Source organism: Oncorhynchus clarkii, chromosome 18 (genome assembly GCF_045791955.1).
Source record: "Oncorhynchus clarkii lewisi isolate Uvic-CL-2024 chromosome 18, UVic_Ocla_1.0, whole genome shotgun sequence".
In the NCBI taxonomy this organism is placed as follows: domain Eukaryota; kingdom Metazoa; phylum Chordata; class Actinopteri; order Salmoniformes; family Salmonidae; genus Oncorhynchus; species Oncorhynchus clarkii.
This window is the reverse complement of record NC_092164.1, coordinates 19557692-19582698: the sequence shown is the minus strand read 5'-3', so window position 1 is coordinate 19582698 and position 25007 is coordinate 19557692. Positions and strand designations below refer to the sequence as shown.

The 25007-nt window shown below is 43.5% G+C and overlaps 1 protein-coding gene across 1 annotated transcript in view; it reads right to left on the bottom strand.

The window, feature by feature from the left end:
* The window catches only part of LOC139373169 (voltage-gated inwardly rectifying potassium channel KCNH7-like), a 71576-nt gene extending 51828 nt beyond the window's left edge, over positions 1-19748 (bottom strand). The window contains exons 1-2 of the mRNA XM_071113331.1: positions 19673-19748; positions 18736-18966 (exon numbers count right to left, since the gene is read on the bottom strand). Coding sequence (XP_070969432.1) covers positions 18736-18966; positions 19673-19748 — 307 coding nt within the window. The remainder of the gene's footprint in view (positions 1-18735; positions 18967-19672) is intronic.
* Positions 19749-25007: the final 5259 nt, after the last annotated feature.

Below are 25007 nucleotides of genomic sequence, written 5' to 3'. Positions count from 1 at the left end.
GCTCTGCCACAAACCAGTTAAATAAATTGCTAATCCACCACCACAACAGCAACCCCCCTACTACTACTATACCCTACAACCCTTTACCCTATCCTTCTAGCTACCCCCTACACCTCCACAGCGCTCTTCAGCTCTGTCAATGTAAACCTGTGTGTATACCTCAGTGTGTGTGTGTGTGTGTGTGTGTGTGTGTGTGTGTGTGCATGACAAAATGTATCTGTCTGAATCTATCAACATCAATTATTCAGCAATTACTATGTTGTAGGAAGTAGAATGACTTGTTATGTGTGTGCAGGGCTGTGTATGGAGGCTGTGGTGTGCATAGAGGCTGGGGTGTGTATGGAAGCTGGGGTGTGTATGGAGGCTGGGGTGTGTATGGAGGTTGTGGTGTGTATGGAGGTTGTGGTGTGTATGAAGGCTGTGGTGTTTATGGAGCCTGGGGTGTGTATTTAGGCTGGGTGTGTGTGGAGGCTGTGGTGTGTATGGAGGCTGTGGTGTGTATGGAGGCTGTGGTGTGTATGGAGATTGGGGTGTGTATGGAGGCCTGGGTGTGTATGGAGGCCTGGGTGTGTATGCAGGCTGGGGTGTGTATGGAGGCTGGGGTGTGTATAGAGGCTGGGGTGTGTGTGGAGCTGGGGTGTGTGTAGAGACATGGGTGTGTGTGGAGGCTGGGGTGTGGAGGCTGGGGTGTGTGGAATCTGGGGTGTGTGTGGAAGCTGGGGTGTGTGTGGAGGCTGGGATGTATGTGAAGGCTGGGATGTATGTGGAGGCTGGGGTGTGTGTGGAGGCTGGGATGTATGTGGAGGCTGGGATGTATGTGGAGGCTGGGGTGTATGTGGAGGCTGGGATGTATGTGGAGGCTGGGGTATTATGGAGGATGGGATGTATGTGGTGGCTGGGGTGTTATGGAGGCTGGGGTGTTATGGAGGCTGGGATGTATGTGGAGGATAAGGTGTTATGGAGGCTGGGATGTATGTGGATGCTGGGATGTTATGGAGGCTGGGGTGTGTGTGTTATGTGGAGGGATGGTGGAGTTGTGTGTGATGATAATGATGGTGCTTTATAAACATTACATCGTGTAATCTGGACTGACCTTGGTGACACTAGATTTGCATGTCTGCCTTTGCATGTGGGAGTGCTTCTGTGTGTGTCTGAGTGTGATTCTGTGTTGCGGCGTGTGTGGGTTGAATCAATCTCTCTCAAATTCAAATTATTCAAATGAGAGTTATTATCACGAAGGAGTCATGAATGGAGCAATCCCATATGTAGCACTGCAGAAATCCCATATCAATCACGGGGTACAAATCTATCTATCTGTCCGTCCGTCCGTCCGTCTGTCTGTCTGTCTTGCTCTGTCCCTCTTCCTTTCCCATCCCTATCTACCTCCCTCTCTGTGATGTGAGAAATTAGTTGACTACCTACCCAGCCTCTCTTCAGCAGGACACCTGATGTATTATAAACAGACTGATCAAAAGATCCCTGCAGGTGCTGATGCTAATTTCTGCCTGTCCGCCTGCATATTCAGTCTCAACATCAGATCTGACACACTCACACACACACACACACACACACACACACACACACACACACACACACACACACACACACACACACACACACAGCCTACCAGTGGCATTAATTAGGCAGATGTTCCCTGTCCAGCTAAATGTAATAGGCCATGATGAAGCTGATTTACATGGTGCTATGTAATGGGAGAACACACCTGTAAATACAATACATCACTGAGGAAGACATGGGCCTGTATTCTTGAAGCGTCTCAGAGTAGGAGCGCTGATCTACGATCAGGTCCTCTCTGTCTGTCCAATCTTGTTGTGAAAATGGCCGCTGGTCTTTACAGTGTTGTACCTAGTGGGTATTTCTCTATACAGCAACATACAACCGCGGTATTGGAAACTTACTATAGTAGAATTCAATCGATCTTGTTTACTTAAAAAATAACATCAACATATTTTTGGGGATTTAAGTAATGATTTAGCATTTGAATGACTTCACGTTCTTCCTCCCCCTACAATCTCTCTCCTCTACTGAGTCAGAGAAGGGGGCTGAAAGCCTAATAGACGTCCTTTGTTATTTCCTCTCCAAGGTTAGTGATGGCCAAACACACCGGAACACGCTGACTTACAGTTAGTGATGACCAAACGCACCGGAACACGCTGACTTACAGTTAGTGATGACCAAACTCACCGGAACACACTGACTTACAGTTAGTGATGACCAAACTCACCGGAACACACTGACTTACAGTTAGTGATGGCCAAACTCACCGGAACACACTGACTTACAGTTAGTGATGGCCAAACTCACCGGAACACACTGACTTACAGTTAGTGATGGCCAAACGCACCGGAACACGCTGACTTAGTTAGTGATGACCAAACGCACACGCTGACTTACAGTTAGTGATGACCAAACGCACCGGAACACGCTGACTTACAGTTAGTGATGGCCAAACGCACCGGAACACGCTGACTTACAGTTAGTGATGGCCAAACGCACCGGAACACGCTGACTTAGTTAGTGATGGCCAAACGCACCTTAACACGCTTAGTTAGTGATGGCCAAACGCACCGGAACACGCTGACTTAGTTAGTGATGGCCAAACGCACCGGAACACGCTGACTTAGTTAGTGATGACCAAACGCACCGGAACACGCTGACTTAGTTAGTGATGGCCAAACGCACCGGAACACGCTGACTTAGTTAGTGATGGCCAAACGCACCGGAACACGCTGACTCACAGTGAGTGATGCACATTCGAGACCCACATTGGCTACCTGATACTGGTGATAAAAGCATAGCACTCTGGCATACTAACAAATGAGCATAACTGATCTAATCAAATGTAGAGTACCATCTCGAATTACTACTGCATTATTCAATTTGACCTGTGAATGGTTCCATATGACTTATTACAGGCCATTGCTTATTAGGACTAGCCATTGCTTATTAGGACTAGCCATAGCTTATTAGGACTAGCCATAGCTTATTTAGAGAGGGAATTCCCATTAAGCTGAACTGTTTATATGTTGCCACATGCCAACAACTCTCTATGTTGGAAACAACTAAGTCGGTTTAAAGAAAAATGCATTAGAATATCCAAGTTCATAAGAAACAAAAAGAGAAACTATTCATTTGTGGGTCAATACAGGCTCATCCAAACATACACACACACACACACATCATCCTGTATCAACAGCAAATACCTTCTCACACTCAGAACGCAAACAGGCCAATACGTCGCACACATTGCTACTTGTGTGTGTGTGTGTGTGTGTGTGTGTGTGTGTGTGTGTGTGTGCGTGTGTGTGTGAGAGAGAGAAAGTCTGACCCTAAGCCCCATGAGGATGTGGTGGGTCTGAACTATTTAAACATGTTCCACTCGGCTTCATTTCCTCTCCAGACTAGCTACCTAGATTATCGAGACTACCTGGAAATCCTGAAAATATGTAATCTCACAGAAAGTAGGGAAGGATTCAGCTGCCTGCTGGCTGGTGGCATGGCATATGTTATGGCTATACATGCCACAGCAGGTGTAAATGACTGGAAGAGAGAAAAGACAATGTGCATGTGTTTTTATTCAAATTACACTGACGGTAGTTAATTGAAAAGCAACAATGATCTTACAAATTGAAGATACATTTAGATGTTTGTTCAACTGTAGATACCAGCATTTGTCACATCGAGAAAAGTTAAGGAAAAGGACGACTCCTAATACTTTATGTTATTTCTCCTGTCCCAGTCTAGTGTGTGTGTGTGTGTGTGTGTGTGTGTGTGTGTGTGTGTGTGTGTGTGTGTGTGTGTGTGTGTGTGTGTGTGTGTGTGTGTGTGTGTGTGTGTGTGTGTGTGTGAATACACAACAAAGTGTCCTATGTGTGCTTACTGCTCATAAATAAATATAGCATTTGGGGAAATTTCCGTTTCAAGATGCTGGAAAATGTCATTAGATTCCATTTCCACTATCAATAATTAAAACAACGGTGTTCATCAAGAGGCTCCATTTCAGCAGCTGAAGCACACAGGCAGTCAGTCCCTGTTCCCTTTAAGAGAGAATCATCAACCCTTTCAAGTCATCTTCTCTCTCTCTCTCTCTCTGTCTCTCTCTCTGTCTCTCTGTCTCTCTCTCTCTCTCTCTCTCTGTCTCTCTCTCTGTCTCTCTGTATCTGTCTGTCTGTCTGTCTGTCTGTCTGTCTGTCTGTCTGTCTGTCTGTCTGTCTGTCTGTCTGTCTGTCTGTCTGTCTGTCTGTCTGTCTGTCTGTCTGTCTGTCTGTCTGTCTGTCTGTCTGTCAGTCTGTCAGTCTGTCTGTCTGTCTCTCTGCCCCCCCCCTCGCTTTCTCTCCCCCTCCATCTCTGCCAGTTCCACAGCTTCTACCATCTACACTACAGCACAACAACCCACCTAGGAGACAATTGCGTACGAATAGTTCTTGACAGATGGTTCCATAGATAGGTATATACTGTGAACGTCTCTGCAGTGGGAGTCATTTTAGATTGCGCTCTCTAAGGACAGTGGACGGTGGTGGGAAGTTAGAGTAGAGGGACGTAGGGAAGTGACACTGATGAGAGCTGAGGCGTGCAGCAATGAGGGAGCTAGCTGATGGTTGGCACCGTATTGGCCTAAGGGCATAAACCACAGTAGAAGCTAATTCTTGACAGCTGTCAGTGCAGGGGAGAGGGAGAGAGCTGTTTCAGGAGCTGCTCGGGACAAGATTATTTCACCTCCGGAGTGAAAATTGCAGTCCCACTTCTAGTTACAGTACCGCACTTCAATTCCAAGTGGTCGTCGGGTTTATGCGTTTTTAATTCAATTGACAAGAAAAGGAGGAAGGAGAGTCCACATGCTGCTTGGTCCTTTTTTATTTGTGTTATAATTTCCTCCTCCAGCACCCGCGTGCTGGATCTGCATGTTCTCCCTTTCTCTCTTTCAAATTGTCAAAGCTTCCTTAATGGTCGACTAGACGCTTTCCGCCCACCTTCAGAGAGAGAGAGACACTCAAGCAGCCCAGTCTTTTTCTAACAGGCAGCATGGAGGCTCCAGAAATGTAATCCTCCCTCCAGGGGACATTTAAAAACACAAAGAGCGGAGAGCAACTGATCCTGGAGGGAAGGGAAAGCGCTACTCTAACCCAGGGTTTCCCACGTTCTAACTCCATAAGGCGGGCCCCTCCCATGCAGCTCTGTGTCCTTGCTCTGGTTTGTATTTGTTAATGCACAACGGTTCAAGTAGTTGCTCCCTGTTTCAGTCCATTTTGCTTTCATTTGGTGCCTGGTGAATACGACCCTGTCCATGTCCGGAATGGATTGATGAGGTGGTGCTACTTTTGATTTTGTTTGTCTGTTGGATGCATTCAGCACCATACAGTGTCCCTGCGAACGCAACTGGCCGACTCGCCAAGAAAACAACGGAGAGTGATTGAAGGCTCAGTGGGTTCTAGAAAGAGCCGAGCTCTGAGTGGAGCTAGAAATACACAGTGTATACAAAACATGACATAGACTGACCAGGTGAATCCAGGCGAAAGCTATGATCCCTCATTGATGTCACTTGTTAAATCCACTTCAACCAGTGGAGATGAAGGGGAGGAGACAGGTTAAAGAAGGACTTTTAAGCCTTGAGACAGTTAAGACATGGATTGTGTGTGTGTGCCATTCAGCAGGGGAATAGGTAAGACAAAATATTGAAGTTCCTTTGAATGGTGTATGGTAGTAGGTAGCCAGGCACACCGGTTTTTGTCAAGAACTGCAACGCTGCTGTGTTTTTCACACTCAACAGTTTCCTGTGTGTATCAAGAATGGTCCACCACCCAAAGGGCATCCAGCCAACTTGACACAATTGTGGGAAGCATTGGAGTCAACATGGGCCAGCAACTCAATATTAGGAAGGTGTTCCCAATGTCTGGGTATGCTCAGTGTATACATCATGACACTCCAGACGAAATCCGACTAGACATATGCTGGCGCTACATAGGCGTTGCATAATCTACCATCGTCTTTCCAAAGAGGCTGATTTACACTTGAGTAGGCTTCAACATACTACATGCTCATTTCAGTATTTCACCGATGTTGAAATGTAGAGGACACCTGCTGAAATGTGTTGGCAGCTAACTGTTTGTACCTAACACATGCAGCATCTTTTTCATTCAATGTCACTTCTTCACCATTTGCCCAAGTCCAAACTTTCAAGTAGGGAGAGTCTATGGCCGTGTCCGAATACCCGCACTTGTCCATGTCTTTAGTCCACGTTTTGAGTCTCGAGCACCGAAACACGGTTATCATACAGCCCATAGCCTTCCTTTTAGAGAGCAACACTTGACGCAGATTCAAATGGACAGAAGTGAGGAGAAATAGTAAGCAGTAAATGTCTGCGTTTTGCCAATGCAAATGTGCTTTGATAATCTGGGAGTCAACTCTAATTGAGAAGAATGGCAGAAATGATCAAGTAACGAAATAGGTCGGGGTGCCCGGGGCGTTCTCTTATGACATTGGAGGGTTGGCTGATTCAATCTCCGTCAAAGGCAGTCCTTGGGCTGGGCTAAAGTGTGGATGCCAGCTTGGCATTTAGCATTAGTAATGGGCTGGTGAGTTCCTGGGAGGCGAGCCCAGGGTTGGGTAAGTTACCTTCCAAATGTAATCCGTTACAGTTACCTGTCCAAAATTGTAATCGGCAACGTAACTTTTGGATTACCCAAACTCAGTAACGTAGTCTGATTACATTCAGTTACTTTTAGATTACTTTCCCCTTAAGAGGCACAGAAGAAGACACACATGTATGTTACCAATTGAGCCACACCTATTGCGATAAATCAATGTTACTGTTTACACCGCTGGCCATATATGGATGTTACATTTTAATTAATGGGTTGGTTATGAGGGCTTCTTCTAACCCATCCCTTTCTACTGTACTACATATAATAATATGATTAACATTATATATTTTCATTAAAAACAAAAGTCTATTAGAATTCCAGTCATTCCAATAAATGTTATACCCCTTGATCTTCAATAATAGGACTTGGAAATATGTCAGTATAGATTAGCCACATATTTTTTTACCTGAGCATGACTCCAAAACTAAGGACTAATTAGCCAGCCTTACTCGGTTTATGATTTTGTTGTCATGGAGGACTGACTGGGCTTATTGATTTGAGTTGAAGAATAAATGCTGCGCTCATGGATTGGGCTGCTTTGAGCACTACCGAGTGCTATTTACATGTGAAAATGAATGCCACATGCTGCATTTGCTTTACGTCTGTTGTTGACCTTTTTTTTGGTGACACCTTGATATCTTGATTACATGCAGCTGTTTAAAGGGCAAATCCACAGATGAAACAATAACCAAATGACTCCCCACCTCTGTTTTGGTAAAAAAAACTGAGGGATGGGCCTGGAGAAATGTAACCACTCTCAGGTTAATAGACAGAACTATGGGTGCAAGGACTGACCATCCATGATATCAAAATTATTGTTTTAACCATGTTAAGAGGCTATACAGTGTTTGTTAACATTTACAATATATCTACTTTGTGCGTGACACAAGTAATTTTTCCAACAATTGTTTACAGACAGATTATTTAACTCATAATTCACTGTATCACAATTCCAGTGGGTCAGAAGTTTACATACACTAAGTTGACTGTGCCTTTAAACAGCTTGGAAAATTCCAGTCAATGCTGTCATGGCTTTAGAAGCTTCTGATATGATAATTGACATCATTTGAGTCAATTGGAGGTGTACCTGTGGATGTATTTCAAGGCCTACCTTCAAACTCAGTGCCTCTTTGCTTGAAATTATGGGAAAATCAAAAGAAATCAGCCAAGACCTCAGAAATACAATTGTAGACCTCCACAAGTCTGGTTCATTCTTGAGAGCAATTTCCAAACCCCTGAAGGTACCACGTTCATCTGTACAAACAATAGTATGCAAGTATAAACACCATGGGACAACGCAGCCATCATACCGCTCAGGAAGGAGACGCGTTCTGCCTCCTAGAGATGAACGTACGTTGGTGCGAAAAGTGCAAATCAGTCCCAGAACACCAGCAAAGGACCTTGTGAAGATGCTGGAGGAAACAGATATAAAAGTGTCTATATCCACTGTAAAACGAGTCCTATATCGACATAACCTGAAACAAGGAAGAAACCACTGCTCCAAAACCGCTATAAAAAAGTTGGTTTACAACTGCACATGGGGACAAAGATCGTACTTTTTATAGAAATGTCCTCTGGTCTGATGAAACAACAATAGAACTGTTTGGCCATAATGACCATCGTTATGTATGGAGGAAAAAGGGGGAGGCTTGCAAGCCGAAGAACACCATCCCAACCTTGAAGCACAGTTGTGGCAGTATCATGTTGTGAGGTTGCTTTGCTGCAGGAGGGACATTCATGCATGCAAAACACTCACTTACATTCACTTAAACAACACACTCCCTTTTGTTAAGGGCTTTGAGCCGGCTCGTGACAAGTGGGGGCTCATCCGGGATGTCACGAACCGACTCAAAGCCCGTAACAAAAGGGAGACAATGTGGAGATAAGGAGTAACAAAATATATATTTATTAAATAAGTAACTAAGTATAATATACAATGGTGTGTGTAATCAGTAGTGTAAGTGAGTGTGTTGCATGCATGAATGTGATAATGCAGGGTGTTGAAAGATGCCAAAGCAAACAACCAAAAGGCCACCAAGAAACACAACAAAAACTATCAGTGTCTGCATGGAGAGAGTCTCTTCCATGAATGTGGAAGAGGTCTATTTATCCTGGGACACACCTGGCCCAGGTGTTTCCCATGTAGCTGACGACCCTCCCAACTCCACCCACCGGCATCCTAATAAGGAAACAAGAACAAAGAGAGAATACGGCAGAGTGGGAGGGTCGTCACACTTCCTTATTTAAAGTACGTGTACCCGCCCTTGTTTTGTGCGGGATTGTATTTGTGTTACGTGTGTGCGTTAGGTAGAGGTGTTTATATTTCTGGACTTGGCACCCTGTGTTTTGGGTAGTCACATTTACTGTCCGCGCCCTGTATTTTGGGCTTGTTTATTTTTGTGCCATATTAAAGAGCACCTTTTCCCAGTGGAACTCACTGCGCCCGATTCCTTCCTCACCCACCTAGTCCCGCGTGACACTAGGATTAAATGTCAGGAATTGTGAAAAACTGAGTTTAAATGTAGTTGGCTAAGGTATATGTAAACTTCCGACTTCACCTGTATATATACACTACCGTAGATATATACACTACCGTTCAAAAGTTTGGGGTCACTTAGACATTTCCTTGTTTTCTGAAAGAAAAGCACATTTTTTGTCAATTAAAATAACATCAAATTGATCAGAAATACAGTGTAGACATTGTTAATGTTGTTGTAATGACAATTGTAGCTGGAAATGGCTGAATCTAGATAGACGTACAGAGGCCCATTATCAGTAACCATCACTCCTGTGATCCAATGGCACGTTGCGTTAGCTAATCATTTTTTGTATAGTTCATCATTTTAAACGGCTAATTGATCATTAGAAAACACTTTTGCAATTATGTTAGCACAGTTGAAAACTGTTGTTCTGATTAAAGAAGCAATAACACTGTCCTCCATTAGACTAGTTGAGTATCTGGAGTATCAGCATTTGTGGGTTCGATTACAGGCTCAAAATGGCCAGAAACAAAGACTTTCTTCTGAAACTCATCAGTCTATTCTTGTTCTGAGAAATGAAAGCTATTCCATGTGAGAAATTGCCAAGAAACTGAAGATCCTGTACAACACTGTGTACTACTCCCTTCACAGAACAGCGCAAACTGGCTCTAACCAGAATAGAAAGAAGAGTGGGTGGCCCCAGTTCACAACTGAGCAAGAGGACAAGTACATTAGTGTCTAGTTTGAGAAACAGTCCTCAACTGGCAGCTTCATTAAATAGTACCCGTAAAACACCAGTCTCAACGTCAACAGTGAAGAGGCAACTCCGGGATACTGGCCTTCTAGGCAGAGTTCCTCTGTCCAGTGTTTGTGTTCTTTTGCCCATCTTAATCTTTTCTTTTTATTGGCCAGTCTGAGATATGGCTTTTTCTTTGCAACTCTGCCAGACTGCCCCGAAGGCCATTTTTATTTGTAATTCCAGCCCCTGTCCCCGCAGGAGGTCTTTTTCCTTTTGGCAGGCCTTCATTGTAAATAAGAATTTGTTCTTTAACTGACTTGCCTAGTTCAATAAAGGTTTTTCATTTTAAGTCTATTTTCTCTTGAACCATATGGTATGTCTACTGGAAAATCATGGACAATATGGACACAGATATAACAAATGAATACTATATGAATATATTCTCAAGTATAAATTACCAAAGTTACGATAGATTGCCATATATTTTCTGTTAATTACCAAAATTACTGAAGATTCCGGTAACTTTGGTAAATTACCGGTAGCTTTGGAGCCCTAAATAGGAGTGAACGGAAAGAGAGAGGGAGTAACCAGAACTAGCTCAGACTCATCCACTATCTTCAATCTTTAAATGCATTGAAAATAACTTTTATATCAAACAATCTCAAGAAACATTTTGTGATTTTGTGATTACTCTCACTTTAATTCAATAAATCTCTCGAAAACTTGAAACCCATCAAAGGATCCCATCAATTTATCAAGGAACTGTAGAAGTATCAGCCTCATTGAATACACAATACACAAACAACCATGATTGGACCAACACAATCAACAGTCACCAGCCGTAGCGAATGAAATCGTGAATGACTGTTCATTCACAGATAGACTGTTCATTCACAGATAGACTGTTCACACATGTAAATCCATGAATGATACAAGTGAAGGGATCGGGGGTGAAAGTCCATTACGCCAGATAATAATGGCCACAGAATCACAATTGTATCAATAAAGTGTACACCTACGCCTATATGTGTTGCACTGACAACCCTAAGAGGAGATATCTAAGCTCATTTGGAAATATTGATTTACATATGTAGAATATATATCGAAATGGAGAGTGTATAACCTATCAAATATGTTTCTTATCCCTGCCAATATGTCGTTTGGCTGATCTTCTTTGACGGTAGCTAGCTGGGCTGGATGTTGTTTTGCAGGGATCTGGTGCACTGCTAGGATCTGGATAAGGTAGCCTCTAGGACTGTAGCCATATGGGGAGAGGATGAAGGGAAAATAGGAGGAGAGAAAAGAGGGGGGAGGGTGGGAAGAGAGAGTAGGAGAGGGAAGGGTGAAGAATACCGCCTGCCTGGTTGGCTACTTTGTTTGCTGTTTGGAGGCTGTTGTAATGCCATCAAGTCAGTCAGTCAGTCAGTTAATCAGTCAGTCGGTCAGTCAAAACAATACATAGATTTTGTTCCTGTTCAGAAGTAACACACCTGTTTTACAAATACAACAAATCAACAAGGATCTCATTCGTTGATTCAGGTGTTTTCAAAGCCTGAACACCCTGCTCTACATTCATCCATACTCAACCAGGCATGGCATCCCCTAGGGTAGAGTTCTGCATCAGGTCAGATACCCATGGTTCCCCACGGGTGACATGTGTGGAGATAAAATATAGGAGTGTCTACAGATGTAAGATCTTAATTTGATCACCCTGTTGCAGGATAGCGTTCTTCTAGTGTAGTTTTGGTTAAAAAATACATTTAAAGTTTGTCATTTCCACTTTGAAAACAAAAAAATGTATAAATTCCTACAAAAATGTCCATTAATTAGAATCCACATAATAATTCACATTTCACGTTGCAGCTGGATTATTTTCCTGCTGTAGCAAACAGGCCCAAATTAAGATCCTACATCTGTATATAGTGTCTTATATGGGCATGGCCCTACAGTATGTAGGCTACCCTATGGCTAAGTCTTAGGCATATCCAGTATCACAACTAGGGCACTAATGACAATTAACAGAATGAACTTAATTTGACAAAACATCTCATTGAACATCTCATAATCCCTTGAACTGCACAAACAGCACGACTCAGCAATCTGCCCATCTCATGAGAATGGAATTGACAATCGTCATGGCTACAGTGAGCTCCAGTGCTTCAGGTGCTGGTGGAGACATGTCATGATAGATTAGAGAAGAGAACAAGATAATACATGTCGGCTGGTTCCATCCTCCATCTGTTGCTATGACAACACTATGCGGTAACTCTGTGACTAAAACAATCTCTGTTTTAGGGGTACATGAGTAGGGGGAGTGGCACAATAGGCAAGAGAGGAGTTCATTGTGAACTGAAACTGATTTCCAAATGGTCATGCGAAGACGCAGCGGAAATTTTTTACCAAATGAAGTAGCCTGAAATAAATGAGTTTACTGTTTCATTCTACACCCAATGTAGGGAGTGCTTATATTTGTTCTGTTTCACACAATGTATTGTCATACATAACCAACCAATGCAAGAGTTTGCTTATTGCTTCAACATGCAAGCTGCCATCTCTCCGACACACCTACCAACAGGCTAGGACGTCATGAACTTTGACAGTAGTGCAAATCGAACTGGTGCACAATGAAAACCTATCCACAACAACACAGCTATTCATCCCTGTCATATTGTACGCAATATATACAAAAGTACGTGGACACCCCTTAAAATTAGTGGATTTGGCTATTTCAGCCACACCCGTTGCTGACAGGTGTATAAAATTGAGGACGCCGCCATGCAATCTCCATAGACAAACATTGGCAGTCGAATGGCCTTACTGAAGAGCTCAGTGACTTTCAACGTGGCACCATCATGGGATGTCACCTTTCCAAAAAGTCAGTTCATCAAATTCCTGCCCTGCTAGAGCTGCCCCAGTAAACTGTAAGTGCTATTATTGTGAAGTGGAAACGTCGAGGAGCAACAACGGCTCAGCCGCAAAGTGGTAGGCCACACAAGCTCACAGAACAGGACCACCGAGTGCTTAAGCGCACAGCGTGTAAAAATCATCTGTCCTTGGTTGCAACACTCACTACTGAGTTCTAAACTGCCTCTGGAAGCAAAGTCACAATAACTGTTCGTGGGGAGCTTCACCATGTGCAATGCCAAGCGTCGGCTGGAGTGGTGTAAAGCTCATCAGTATTGGACTCTGGAGCAGTGGAAACGCGTTCTCTGGAGTGATGAATCACGCTTCACCATCTGGTAGTCTGACAGACAAATCTGTGTTTGTTGGATGCCAGGAGAACGCTACCTGACCAAATGGATATATGTCAACTGTAAAGTTTGGTGGATGATGAATAATGGTATGGGGCTGTTTTTCATGGTTCGGGTTAGGCCCCTTAGTTCCAGTGAAGGCAAATCTTAACGCTACAGCATAAAATGACATTCTAGATTCTGTGCTTCCAACTTTGTGGCAACAGTTTGGTGAAGGCCCTTCGAGCTCCATACAGACATTATTTGTCAAGATTTGTGTAGAAGAACTTCACTGGTCTGTACAGAGCCCTGACCTCAACCCCATCAAACACCTTTGGGATGAATTGGAATGCCGACTGCGAGCCAGGCCTAATTGCCCAACATCAGTGCCCGACCTCACTAATGCTCTTGTGGCTGAATGGAATCAAGTCCCTCATCAATGTTCCAACATCTAGTGCAAAGCCTTCCCAGAAGAGTGGAGGCTGTTATAGCAGCAAAGGGGGGACCAACTCCATACTAATGCCCATGATTTTGGAATGAGATGTTCGACAAGCAGGTGTACACATACTTTTGGTCATGTAGTGTATCTATTACCTTTAGAGTTGCAGCGGGGCCCTGTTGTCATCGATACCCATATACTGTACTAAAGTGAGACTGAGTCCCACTGTGAACACACTGCAGTAGAAGAGGATACCTCCAGGACTTGGCTGGACTCGTGGGAGAGGGGGGGGGGGGCAGAGAGTGGGAGAAAAAGCTAGAGAGAGAGGGAGAGAGAGGAGAGACAGAGAAAGATGGGGAAAAGAGAGGGAGAGAGAGAGAAACAGAGAGCGAGAGAAAGATGGGGAAAAGAGAGGGAGAGACAGACAGACAGAGAGAGAGCGAGAGAGAGTGAGAGCGAGAGAGTGAGAGAGAGACAGACAGATAGCTGGTGCCAGGCTCATCTATAATTGAGACAGGCTGCTCAGATGAGCTTGAATTAAATTCAAGAGGGTGTCCCCGTGATGGAAATATCCAGCACCTGAATTCTCCTCCCTCCCACTCACTGTATCTCTTTCTCCCTATCTCCCTCTCTATTTTGATCCCTCCCTCCCTCTTTCCTTTCTCCATCTCTCTCCTTCTCCCTCCATTTCTCCTTCTATGTCCATCTTTCTTCCTCCTCTTTCTTGCCCCTCTTTCTTTCTCTTTCAATTTCTTTTGCCTCAGTAGCATATGCACTGTTGGTGACATTACCTCAGTCTTCTCTCCTGATTCCGTGAGACTGTGGAACCTGATATAGCAGATTTGACTACAGGCCATACTGCAGAGAGATTATCTTGTTTGCACAGCAAATCCACATAAAAATGACATCCCACTCTCTGCTCTCGAAAGTCATTCAGTTCAATAGATGGCTTTATGCACATATCATCACTTTGCGTACTACTGCAGGTTGGTGCTTTGTCATTCCAATGGTGACAGAGAGCTTCGCTTCATGCTAGTTAGATGTGTTCAATGCCTATGGCGGAAACCCAGAGTGAATGATAGGGACTTTAATGTAGCCAATGAATGCAAAGTATTGTCTCACTGATATTATAAGTACCTAACAAAACTGAAGAAAGACAAAAACTAAACAGATTGGACATTAAAACATGCGCACACACACACACACACGCGCGCACGCATACGCACACGGCAACACACACACACGCACGTACGCACACACACATGCGCGCACACATACGCGCACGGCAACACACACGCGCACGGCAACACACACGCGCACAAACACACACACACACACACCCACACACACACAGGGATAGAGGGACAGAGTTATATTTCTCAAGTGTGAAGGATGAGACTAATGGCAGATTTACTCAGAAATCCAGAAATACTATGTTTCATGGGGTAGTCAATGTAATGTTTTTTTTTTAAATGCCACTGATTGGAATGAGTCATTATTGTGGCACCTACAGATCTAGACAGACAGCGCAACAGAGAGAGATAGAGAGCGAAAACAAACCCCATTTAGATTAACTCCCATACACTGTATCTCCTGGGTGAAATACCACAGAGAGAGAGAGAGAGAGAGAGAGAGAGAGAGAGAGAGAGAGAGAGAGAGAGAGAGAGAGAGAGAGAGAGAGAGAGAGAGAGAGAGAGAGAGAGAGAGAGAGAGAGAGAGAGAGAGAGAGAGAGAGAGAGAGAGAGAGAGAGAGAGAGAGAGAGAGAGAGAGAGAGAGAGAGAGAGAGAGAGAGAGAGAGAGAGAGAGAGAGAGAGAGAGAGAGAGCGTGTGTTGAATCAGGTATGCAAAACCCTGAAATTCTGCAGAGAGAGCATGGTGAGAGAGAGAGACACAGACAGACAGAGCATGGTGAGAGAGAAACAGAGAGGGAGACAGAGAGAGAGAGAGAGAGAGCATGGTGAGAGTAAGAGTGTGTGTTGAATCAGGTATGCAAAACCCTGAAATTCTACAGTCACCAACTCATCTGTCCTCTCCCTCTCTGTTTACCTAATGTGTTTGTGTTTGGGCATGTCTGACCCTCTGGTCTAGAATGTTGACTTACCCTCATGTGTGTTACCCTCGTGACCTGCCCAGCACGCAATAAAAATATGGGCCCAATAAACCCTATGGGCCCTCGTCAAAAGCAGTGCACTAAATGAGGAATAAGGAGTAATTTGGGATGCAGCCCATGATGTTTATGCGTGAGAGATGGTGATTGGCCACACAGCATGTATGAGTTTCTCTACTCACCCAATCCCCACAGTCTGCTCTGTGTAATAGAGGTTAAGGCTGTTTGATTATTCCATTTGAATATATGAATACGGTGAGAAATTCAAATTGAGAAATGATGTATTATAGTGGTGCCTCCACACAGACCACACACACACACACAGAACACCGACTACATTCAACTGAACTGGCATTCGATTCAATAGAATAGTCTGCGTGTAATAGGATAGGTTTAGATGAAGCATTTGTAAAAACAGGATGTTGTTCTGTGACAGAATTTCACGACTGTCATTACACTACTTCGGCAGAGTGAGAGACAGAGAAGGAGAACAGAAGAGAACTCTACTGTGAGCGTTCATCAGACCAATCTGAAACACGGATGAATGTGAAGACTGTAAATGGATCCCATCGCAGCACAGAGGCATCAAGCTCTGGTTTCCTCTTGATTACATTTTTCAAAAAGGGACCGAATCGGAACGAATGATGTCACCACAGTCACACGCACGCACACACGCACTACATGATGTATAGTGATTACAATAAGATTGTCTTGTTCCGTCTCCAAAGAAACAAGCCACCTGCATGGCCTTAAGTGTTTCTGTTGTTGTAGTATTCAGGACACGCAGAGGGACAGCAGCGAACTGAAAGACAACTGAAATGGGCAACTGAAATGTGCCAACTGAAATGTACCACTTTTGATTGCACATTTGAAAGAAGTCGAGGTTGATAGTAGAATGCAGACGGCGTTAAGATCATTGCCACATTGCATCACACTCGGCACCTCTATGTTGTAGGACGCGAGGTAAGCAGCCATTTTGGTTCCTTGAATGCACAGCAGTTCCTAGCGAGAGGCATACCTCACTTACTAAAGGACAACGCAATGCCCAATGTCTGATGTAAGCACAGGAAACGGTTCGAGGAGGACTTTGTGCTGTAACTTTATAATAGAACCAAGCTAGAAAATGAACACCAAAGGTTCCCCAAAAGGACAAGATGTCAACCCATAATAGATTAATCTGCCTGACAAAATTCTGCTGAGGCAAGAAAATCCTTCACAGTTTGTAAAGGACAGAGACTGGATGTCAGGACCACGGGTCAGGGGATTACTGTAAATTGGAGGAGATTGGCCTACAGGCTCCAAGTGGTCCATGGGAGAATCCAACCAAATGACCAATCACCCACGCCACAATCACATCTCTCTCTGCAACACAATATCAGAGAGAAATCGGATTTCCACCCAGGCCCAACCATGCCTAACCACGCCTATGCCCCTGATGTGCATACCAGTCATGTCATTTTAACACACTTAAACCCACAATATGAGTATTTTATAATGCAACGCCTATGATCAAATAAATTGTTATCAGGAGGTGAAAATCCTGTCTGTGTTATGAGAGGTCCCTCCCTAGACGGCTCATGGTCTGAGTCCCAAATAGCACCATATTCCCTACTTGTGTACTACTTTTCACCACAGCCCTATGGGTCCTGGTCAAAAGGAGTGCACTATATAGGGAAAAGGGTGCCCTTTGGAACGCAACTTACGGAGTCAGGAAGTTTAGACACTGAGGTAATTAGAGCCTTACAGCTCCAGCAACGATAATTAGGACCCCTCTTTCTCTACCCCTCCAATCTTTCTTTTCATCCCTTCATCCCATCTCTAGGGGCTGGCCTGACCAGTGAAAGATAGCAGGACAGACACTATTGATTCATTCTCCCAACACGGGAGGTTTGAAGATCAATGCAACATGAAGGTATTTGTGTCCTCATTAAGCGATCGATGCCTGTGAGGCCTCTCCTATGTTGGAAAAAAACACACTGCAGAGTTGGTCCATTCGGAGGCTTTGGAGCACTGACATGAGTTTGTGGTAATGAGGTGTTTATTGCCATGGCCACATCACAACCCATGTGTTCATCCACACCTCTATACCTAGATCACTTTATCAGACCCCCAGACTATGTCCTGGCTTAGTAACAGTACAAGTCCCTAGTTCCCTCAACGTTGTCCTCTCTTTCTTCACCTTTATACCTCTGTCATCCATCTCTCCAGTACGGTCCTCCACCCTACCTGTCCACATCCCCCTATCCACATGCAGGGTTCTCTCCAGGATTTCTTTAACAAGGTGTAAATGTCGTGTCAGCACACAGCAACCCATGTTTCATGACCAGTCACCAACTTTAACCCGGCTTCAACCAGCTCTTATGAAACTGTTCAGCCCTTGTAGGTGGAAATGTCAGCTAGGCCAGCGATTACATACACCTTGACCATTACGCAACCTCTACAAGCTTAGTCATCTGGATAGGAAGGAATCTCATCATTAGAGGGCACAGCAATGCACCCTGGGTGACCCTGGTTATTGGATATGGGAGAGGTGGTTTAAACTTTCACTCTGCCACTCGCTAAGCATGTGACCCATCAAAACAATAGCAGCTGTCATGCCAACTCATAATCTCCATGGAAAATTCAGAAGCGGCTTAAACTACACGACTCATTCAATTATATGTCACTTTTTTATGTATTTAGCCAAGAGGCAATGGATTTGACCAATTTATTTTTGTTTCTAGGTTTGTGCAATATTCAATTTCCTATTCAAGTGTATGGAGATGCAATTGTCTTCACAAATAGATACTGAGTTTTTCTACTTCAAAAGCTCTAGACAAAAAAAAACCTCTATCTGAGCGGCAATAAACGAGATGTCAAACATACACCTCTGTCCGTGTTTTTGTTCAACACAAATGACCTGCTGACGTGTTTACTTCAGAAAAGTCCCTTGTCAAGCCAAGCCCATTCCATTTCCTGTCTCTCCTGCATTATTCTGTCACCATTCACTGACCCATATTCTGCTTCAATTTTGTCATATAAACAGAAAAGCATGAGCAACAAGCCCCAGCGGGGAGGACTCTGTGGTCCGTACTCACCATCCTTGCGGTGGTAGGTGATCTCCACCTTGCGCTCCTCAGACCCCATCAGAGCCTGGGCTACCTGGGCGATGGCATGCCTGTTGGTGAACTCTCCGTGGAGGAAGTCACAGGTGCACGGCCTCTGCATCACATCCGCCCGCGAGAAGCCGGTCATCTCACAGAAGCCATCGTTGCAGTAGATGATGGCGCAGTTCTGAACCCGGGCATTGGCTATAATGAATTTCTTATCTGTGAAGGTATAGAAGGGTGTATGATCATAGTGGGGAAGAATGGGTAGGTTAACACATTCATGGTAGCATCAGAGGTATGTGATATAATACCACTCTGCATGATGCTTTATATACAGAATCAAATATACACTGTATTATAAATCACTCAAAAATATACAGATGATCCATTAAACATTTCTCTTTCAGTCCTATCATGGCTAAGGGTGCATTGCTTCAGCATTTGTTAATGGAGGTGTGTGCTTCATTCCTCTTGATTAATGTTCATGCCATAGCCATACTATAAAACAGAGAGATCCACATTGAATAACTGGCACATAACCACCTGACCATAACCATTTCAAATGTGGGAGTATTTGAAAAAGGTTATATGTATGTTATTTGGATACTACTTATTGCCATGTAATCTTGTGGAGAAACATAAGTGGTTGCTACTTCAAAGTACCTTAGATAATGCTCAATGATATCCCATATTTAAATTATTTTACCCTCAACTCTCCCACTTCTAAAGTATCACAAGCGCAACAATATTAGCTCCACTCTTACTGATTGTTAAAAAATTGTTGTCGAAGTACCAATTGTCAGATCAAAAATATTAACTTCATTTATTTTGTACGTGTGCAAACAAGGAATATACATTTTCCTACCATTATGAATATTATGAATTTAAAGATACATTATTGTGAAAACACAAAGATAATACTCACTTTGTCCCTCAAATTTCTTTATAATTATCCCCAAAAAGGTGTTTTGTGGCGCAACATGACCTCTCCGAACAGGCATGATTATTTCAAAAAATAAGAAAGATTCCGCTGTCCAAGTAGGAACGCACCTTTCTCCTGAGACTCAAGTTCTAGTGGCTCCAACCGCTAAAGCCTGAATGTCTCCCCGTTGTCTATACTCATCCTTAGGAAATCTCCCCCTCTTCCGACCTTTCCTTACTTCAACAAAAATATGGTCCGGCTAAGGCGCATTTTGACGCCTTTAAAGTGCACTTCGACAGCATTGACTCTGGAGTAAAAGGTTGTTGTACAGCGTAGTTTCTCCAACATTTCAAAATGATCATGTGAGGGACCCTGCCGCCGCTCTATAGCGTTGCGCTCGCTGCTACTGCTGCTGTTGTGGAGAATGGACTGATGCCCGCGGTGCCACCGACAGTGACGTTACCCCGCTCAGGCAGCGCTCAGCTCGTGCACCTCGCGATCAAGGCTGTGGAGGAAATCATATATCCATGCGTTGAGAAGAGGCTACGGGTGACGCCAGGCCAGGGCAATAAAGCTGTATCGTCTATTTTTACATTGACCCATGGAAAACACGTGGGTTTATGTCTCACGTTGACTGTGGCATGCCTGTAATTGCCAATGCATATAATGCATACGATGACTGCATGAATTTTAGACATACTGTAGTTGTTTATCAGATACAGAGAAATATACAGTTCCACAAATGAATCAATGGAAACAGGCTACAAGCACTAATGATTCTATCAAGTTACAAAGAGGGGGAAAACGTTGTAGATGTGGTTCCCTGTCCATGGTGCTGAAGTTGTAACAAAACTCCTTTTAGAAGGACACACACGCACAAGCTCCCTCTTAAAACATCTGTTTCAGAATCTCAGCACAACCTCACCATCCATCTGGTCCACTGAGAAAACAATACAATAGCCAGGCGGCAGGGGAAGATACTAAGGCGCACAAAGCAGGCGAAGTCAGGATTTAGAACCTTTGCGTCTCTCAATGACTACCATACGGAGCAGTCATTCCGATTTGTCTCTTTACACTGTAAGACTTGTCTGTCATTTCAACAGCAAAACACTGTAGAATGCACAGTCAAATGCGGCACATGTGTTTTACTGCGTTAATGTTGTAGATTGCACTGCTTTATGGGTAAAATGCAGAAACATACTGTTATTAACTGTTATTTGAAGCCTCCTGTAAAAATGACTCTAACATACTGTATTTCTTCACAGTAAAAGCTTATAGCTACTGTAGATTCAACGTTTCAGTTTCAGACGACAACCTCATGCTGTCGGGTGACACACGTGACGCTCAGACTATTTTAGTAAATATCTTCTTAGCAGTGGTGAAGTGGAATAATATTTGTATCACATGCCGGTTTTGTGCTGCACCTTGACTTGTTTATAAGTATCTTTACTGATAGACAACTTTGAAAACTGCATGTTTTCTTATGTAACCATATGTGTTAACTTTTTCACTGTTGGTTAGAGCCCGTAAATAAGCATTTCACTGTAAGGTCTACTACACCTGTTGTATTCGGCGCGCGTGACAAATACACGTTGATTTGATTTGATTTGTTACTTCTATTGTCAATTGTATTGCTCATTGTTTTTAATATTGTTACTAATTTGAATAAATGTATTTTATGTGCAAATGTATTGTTTTTTTTTACATTTAGATTCCAGGGAGAATTTCACTGTAAATCTACAGCATTATACTGGCACCAGAGTTGCCAGCTCAATACTGTAATTTTGCTTTTTAGAAGCGATGCTGAAATATATTTGACAGAACAATTTTCCCGACTGTAAAACATATTACAGCATCCCTGCTGTACATTTAGTATTAATTTGTAAAAGTATAAATTACTAAAGTTACAATAGATTACCTGTTAATGACCAAAATTAAGTACATTTCCGGTAACGTTGGTAAATTACGGGTATATTTGCAAACCTACGTTTACTTAACTGAAGTTCATTTGAAAAAGTAGTTCACTACATCCAAACTACTTAGTCATAGGTTACTATGTCACACACACACACACACACACACACACAAACACACACACACACACACACACACACACACACACACACACACACACACACACACACACACACACACTCACACACACACACACACACAAATTGCTGAAAAGGTCATGACTTCCCCACAGTCTGAATCACATTAAGGGTCGGTGTGACAGCCTTTTATGAACTGTGCTCATTTCACACACCCAACTCACTGATTAGACTGGCACTGTTTTGGCACCGCCACACAATCTGTCACAGCATTCACTGGATGAAACAGGAGACAGAGAACCAGATTGGAGTGTGTATAAGAACAAATAGTCCTTTCCGACAACAATCTGAATGAAACACCATAACATCTGAGCTTCCTGCTATCAGACGCATGCCAAAAACATTGTAAGAAGCAGCAAAAACAGACAAAAGGTGTCTGAATCCTAGCATTCTATTTCAATGAAATTGCAGTCTGCATACTGTATGTTGTTCATTATTTTTGCTATCTGTTCAGACACGTGGATGTGGGAAATATAGTTCACATCGAGAGGTTATTTCCATGTATTGAAATCTGCAGTGAACCCTACGACTATACATGAAGTGGACCAACAAGAATGTGTTCTACTGTCACCTACCCTAAATCACCAGCAAGACAATAAGCCTGGGAACAGTTTCTCTCCATCTTATCTGGATGTGAGAGACCCGTAGGCTGCAGCTGTGACGGCAGATAGTGCTTACTGAAATTACCCACAAAATGATTTCTCTGGGCAAAAGTAAAAGACGTGTAGCTAGCTACAATTCTGAGAGACATTTCCCCCTGACTCATGTCCATGATAGCTGTTACAGTATTTATTAAAAATAAACACAGCTTGGTGTAATCCTTCTCTCAGGAGTCACGTTCGACTCATTCATGAGTGAAATGCAGAGAGAGAGGGCAGTGGCTGAATATGTTCAAATGAGATAGGGAGGGAGGGAGGGAGGGAGGGAGGGAGGGAGGGAGGGAGGGAGGGAGGGAGGGAGGGAGGGAGGGAGGATTAAAAGGAGAGATAGAGGCTGTGTTCCATTCACACAAATACCCACAGTGCATTATTTAGGTGGAGAAATAGAAAGGGCGATGGAACGGAAAAAAAAGGGAGGGAGTGGTTAAAAAGAGATGAGTAGAGATGATCTTTTGTAATTCTAAGTTTTTCATGATACATTGTTTTACACAATGTCACAAAATATTTGTTCAATATTTACGACATACTAATCATGGGAAGAAAAGGCTTACGCTGCATATACAGATGTAGGATTTTAATTTGACCAGCAAATAATCCTGCAGCAACAGGATTTGAACGTTTAGTTCATAATGTTGCTTGATCGGTGATTAGGTTATTAGTTGGCAGTGGTGTAAAGTACTTAAGTAAAAATACTTGAAAGTACTAATTTTGTACTCCGTTTTTTGGGGTGTCTGTACTTTACTTTACTATTTATATTTTTGAAAACTTTTACTTTTTCTTCACCACATTCCTAAAGAAAAGAATGAATTTTCTATACCATACATTTTCCCTGACACCCAAAAGTACTTGTTACAATTTGAATGCTTAGCAGGACAGAATTTTTTTCCAATTCACGCTCTTAACCCTTGTGTGGTGTTTGGGTCTGTGGAACCCATTTTCAATGTTTACTAAAATAAAAAACAATACAATTCATTATTTTTTCAACCTGAGACTTGGTTCATTCAGCCAGCCCCAGGACCAGCCCATCAGCAACCAGCTCATCAGCAGCCTGCAGGAGGAGAAATATGTATGTCAAAAATGGTTTAAACTGTCTTGCCCAAGGAATGAGTCACCCCGCATGGCTGCCAATGTGATAAGGATGCAACCAGGGTCGACGCAGATGGTGGTTACTCTTGTGCAGGACATAAAGTCTTCTTTTGAATTGTTCATCCCAGACACCATCCAGAAAATCATTATGGACTGCTCTAATATGGAGGCAAGGCGTGTTTTTGGAGAGAGATGGAAGGAGATGGACCAAACATGCATACTTTGGGGTTCTTATCCTGGCTGGTGTTTTCAGATCCAATGGGGAATCCACAGAATCCCTGTGAGATGCAGAAACTGGGAGAGATCTTTTCCCGTGCAACAATGTCTCTGTAAAACTTCCACATTATTTTCAGGGTTATCCTCTTTGATAACCGAAACACCAGACCAGCTCGGCGGCAGAGAGACAAGCTAGCTGCAATCAGGTCAGTGTGGGAAAAGTGGGTGGACCGCCTTCCCCTGTTTTTACAACCCTGGGGCCAACGTTACTGCTGATGAGCAGCTTATGCCACTTAAGGGCCGCTGCCCCTTCAGGCAGTACATACCATCTAAACCCGTCAAATATGGAATCAAGATCTGGTCTGCTTCATCATATGTGTGGAACATGCAAGTGTATACAGGGAAGCCAGGTGGAGGAGCCACTGAGAAGAACCAAGGGATGCGGGTTGTCCTGGACGTGACACAGGGACTCCGTGGCCACAACATCACATGCAATAACTTTTTTACTTTGCACAAGCGGGGACAGGAGCTCGTCAAGAGGAAGCTGACGATGGTAGGAACAGTACGAAAAAACAAGCCAGAGCTCCCACCTCAGCTGTTGAATACATGGAACAGGCCTATCAATTCCTCTAAGTTTGTGTTCAAGGCCGACATTGGTAAGACCTCAAATCCAGAGCAGGCAACATATCCCAAGGACCCCAGCTTCTGCAGCCATCATGAGGAGGATTCAGGAGGAGGATGCTGGTGCGATGCCCCATCCGCCCATCCGTCCAACCCACAGAACCAACAACACCAATACCGAGAGTAAGTGTGAGTGATGCTGTTGCATGTGGGCTTGACTGACTCCCCTACCTTGGCCTGCTGTAACTATATATGTGAGTGAGTGAGTGAGTGAGTGAGTGAGTGAGATGTTAGTAAAATTCCTGAACTAAGTGTTTTCATCATTTCTAGATTGCAGCTGGTAGCAACAAGTAGAAGTGCTGTGATGTGTGTGGACACAAGAAGGACAGGAAGAAACAGTGAACATGCATCAAGTGCAATAAATACATTTGCAACACACACACACACAGTAAAATTCTGTCCCTCATGTGGTGTTTGGACCGGCCTTAATTTGTGTTCAATGGGGCTCATTTACCATTTCCATAAAATACTGTATGTAAAGTTTGTCCTTCCAACTTGTTCAGTTCAAAGCAATAACCATCAATAGTGAGGAAAACCTTGTTTCATTTATATTTGTTCAAGATAAACATGACTTATTCCACCCAC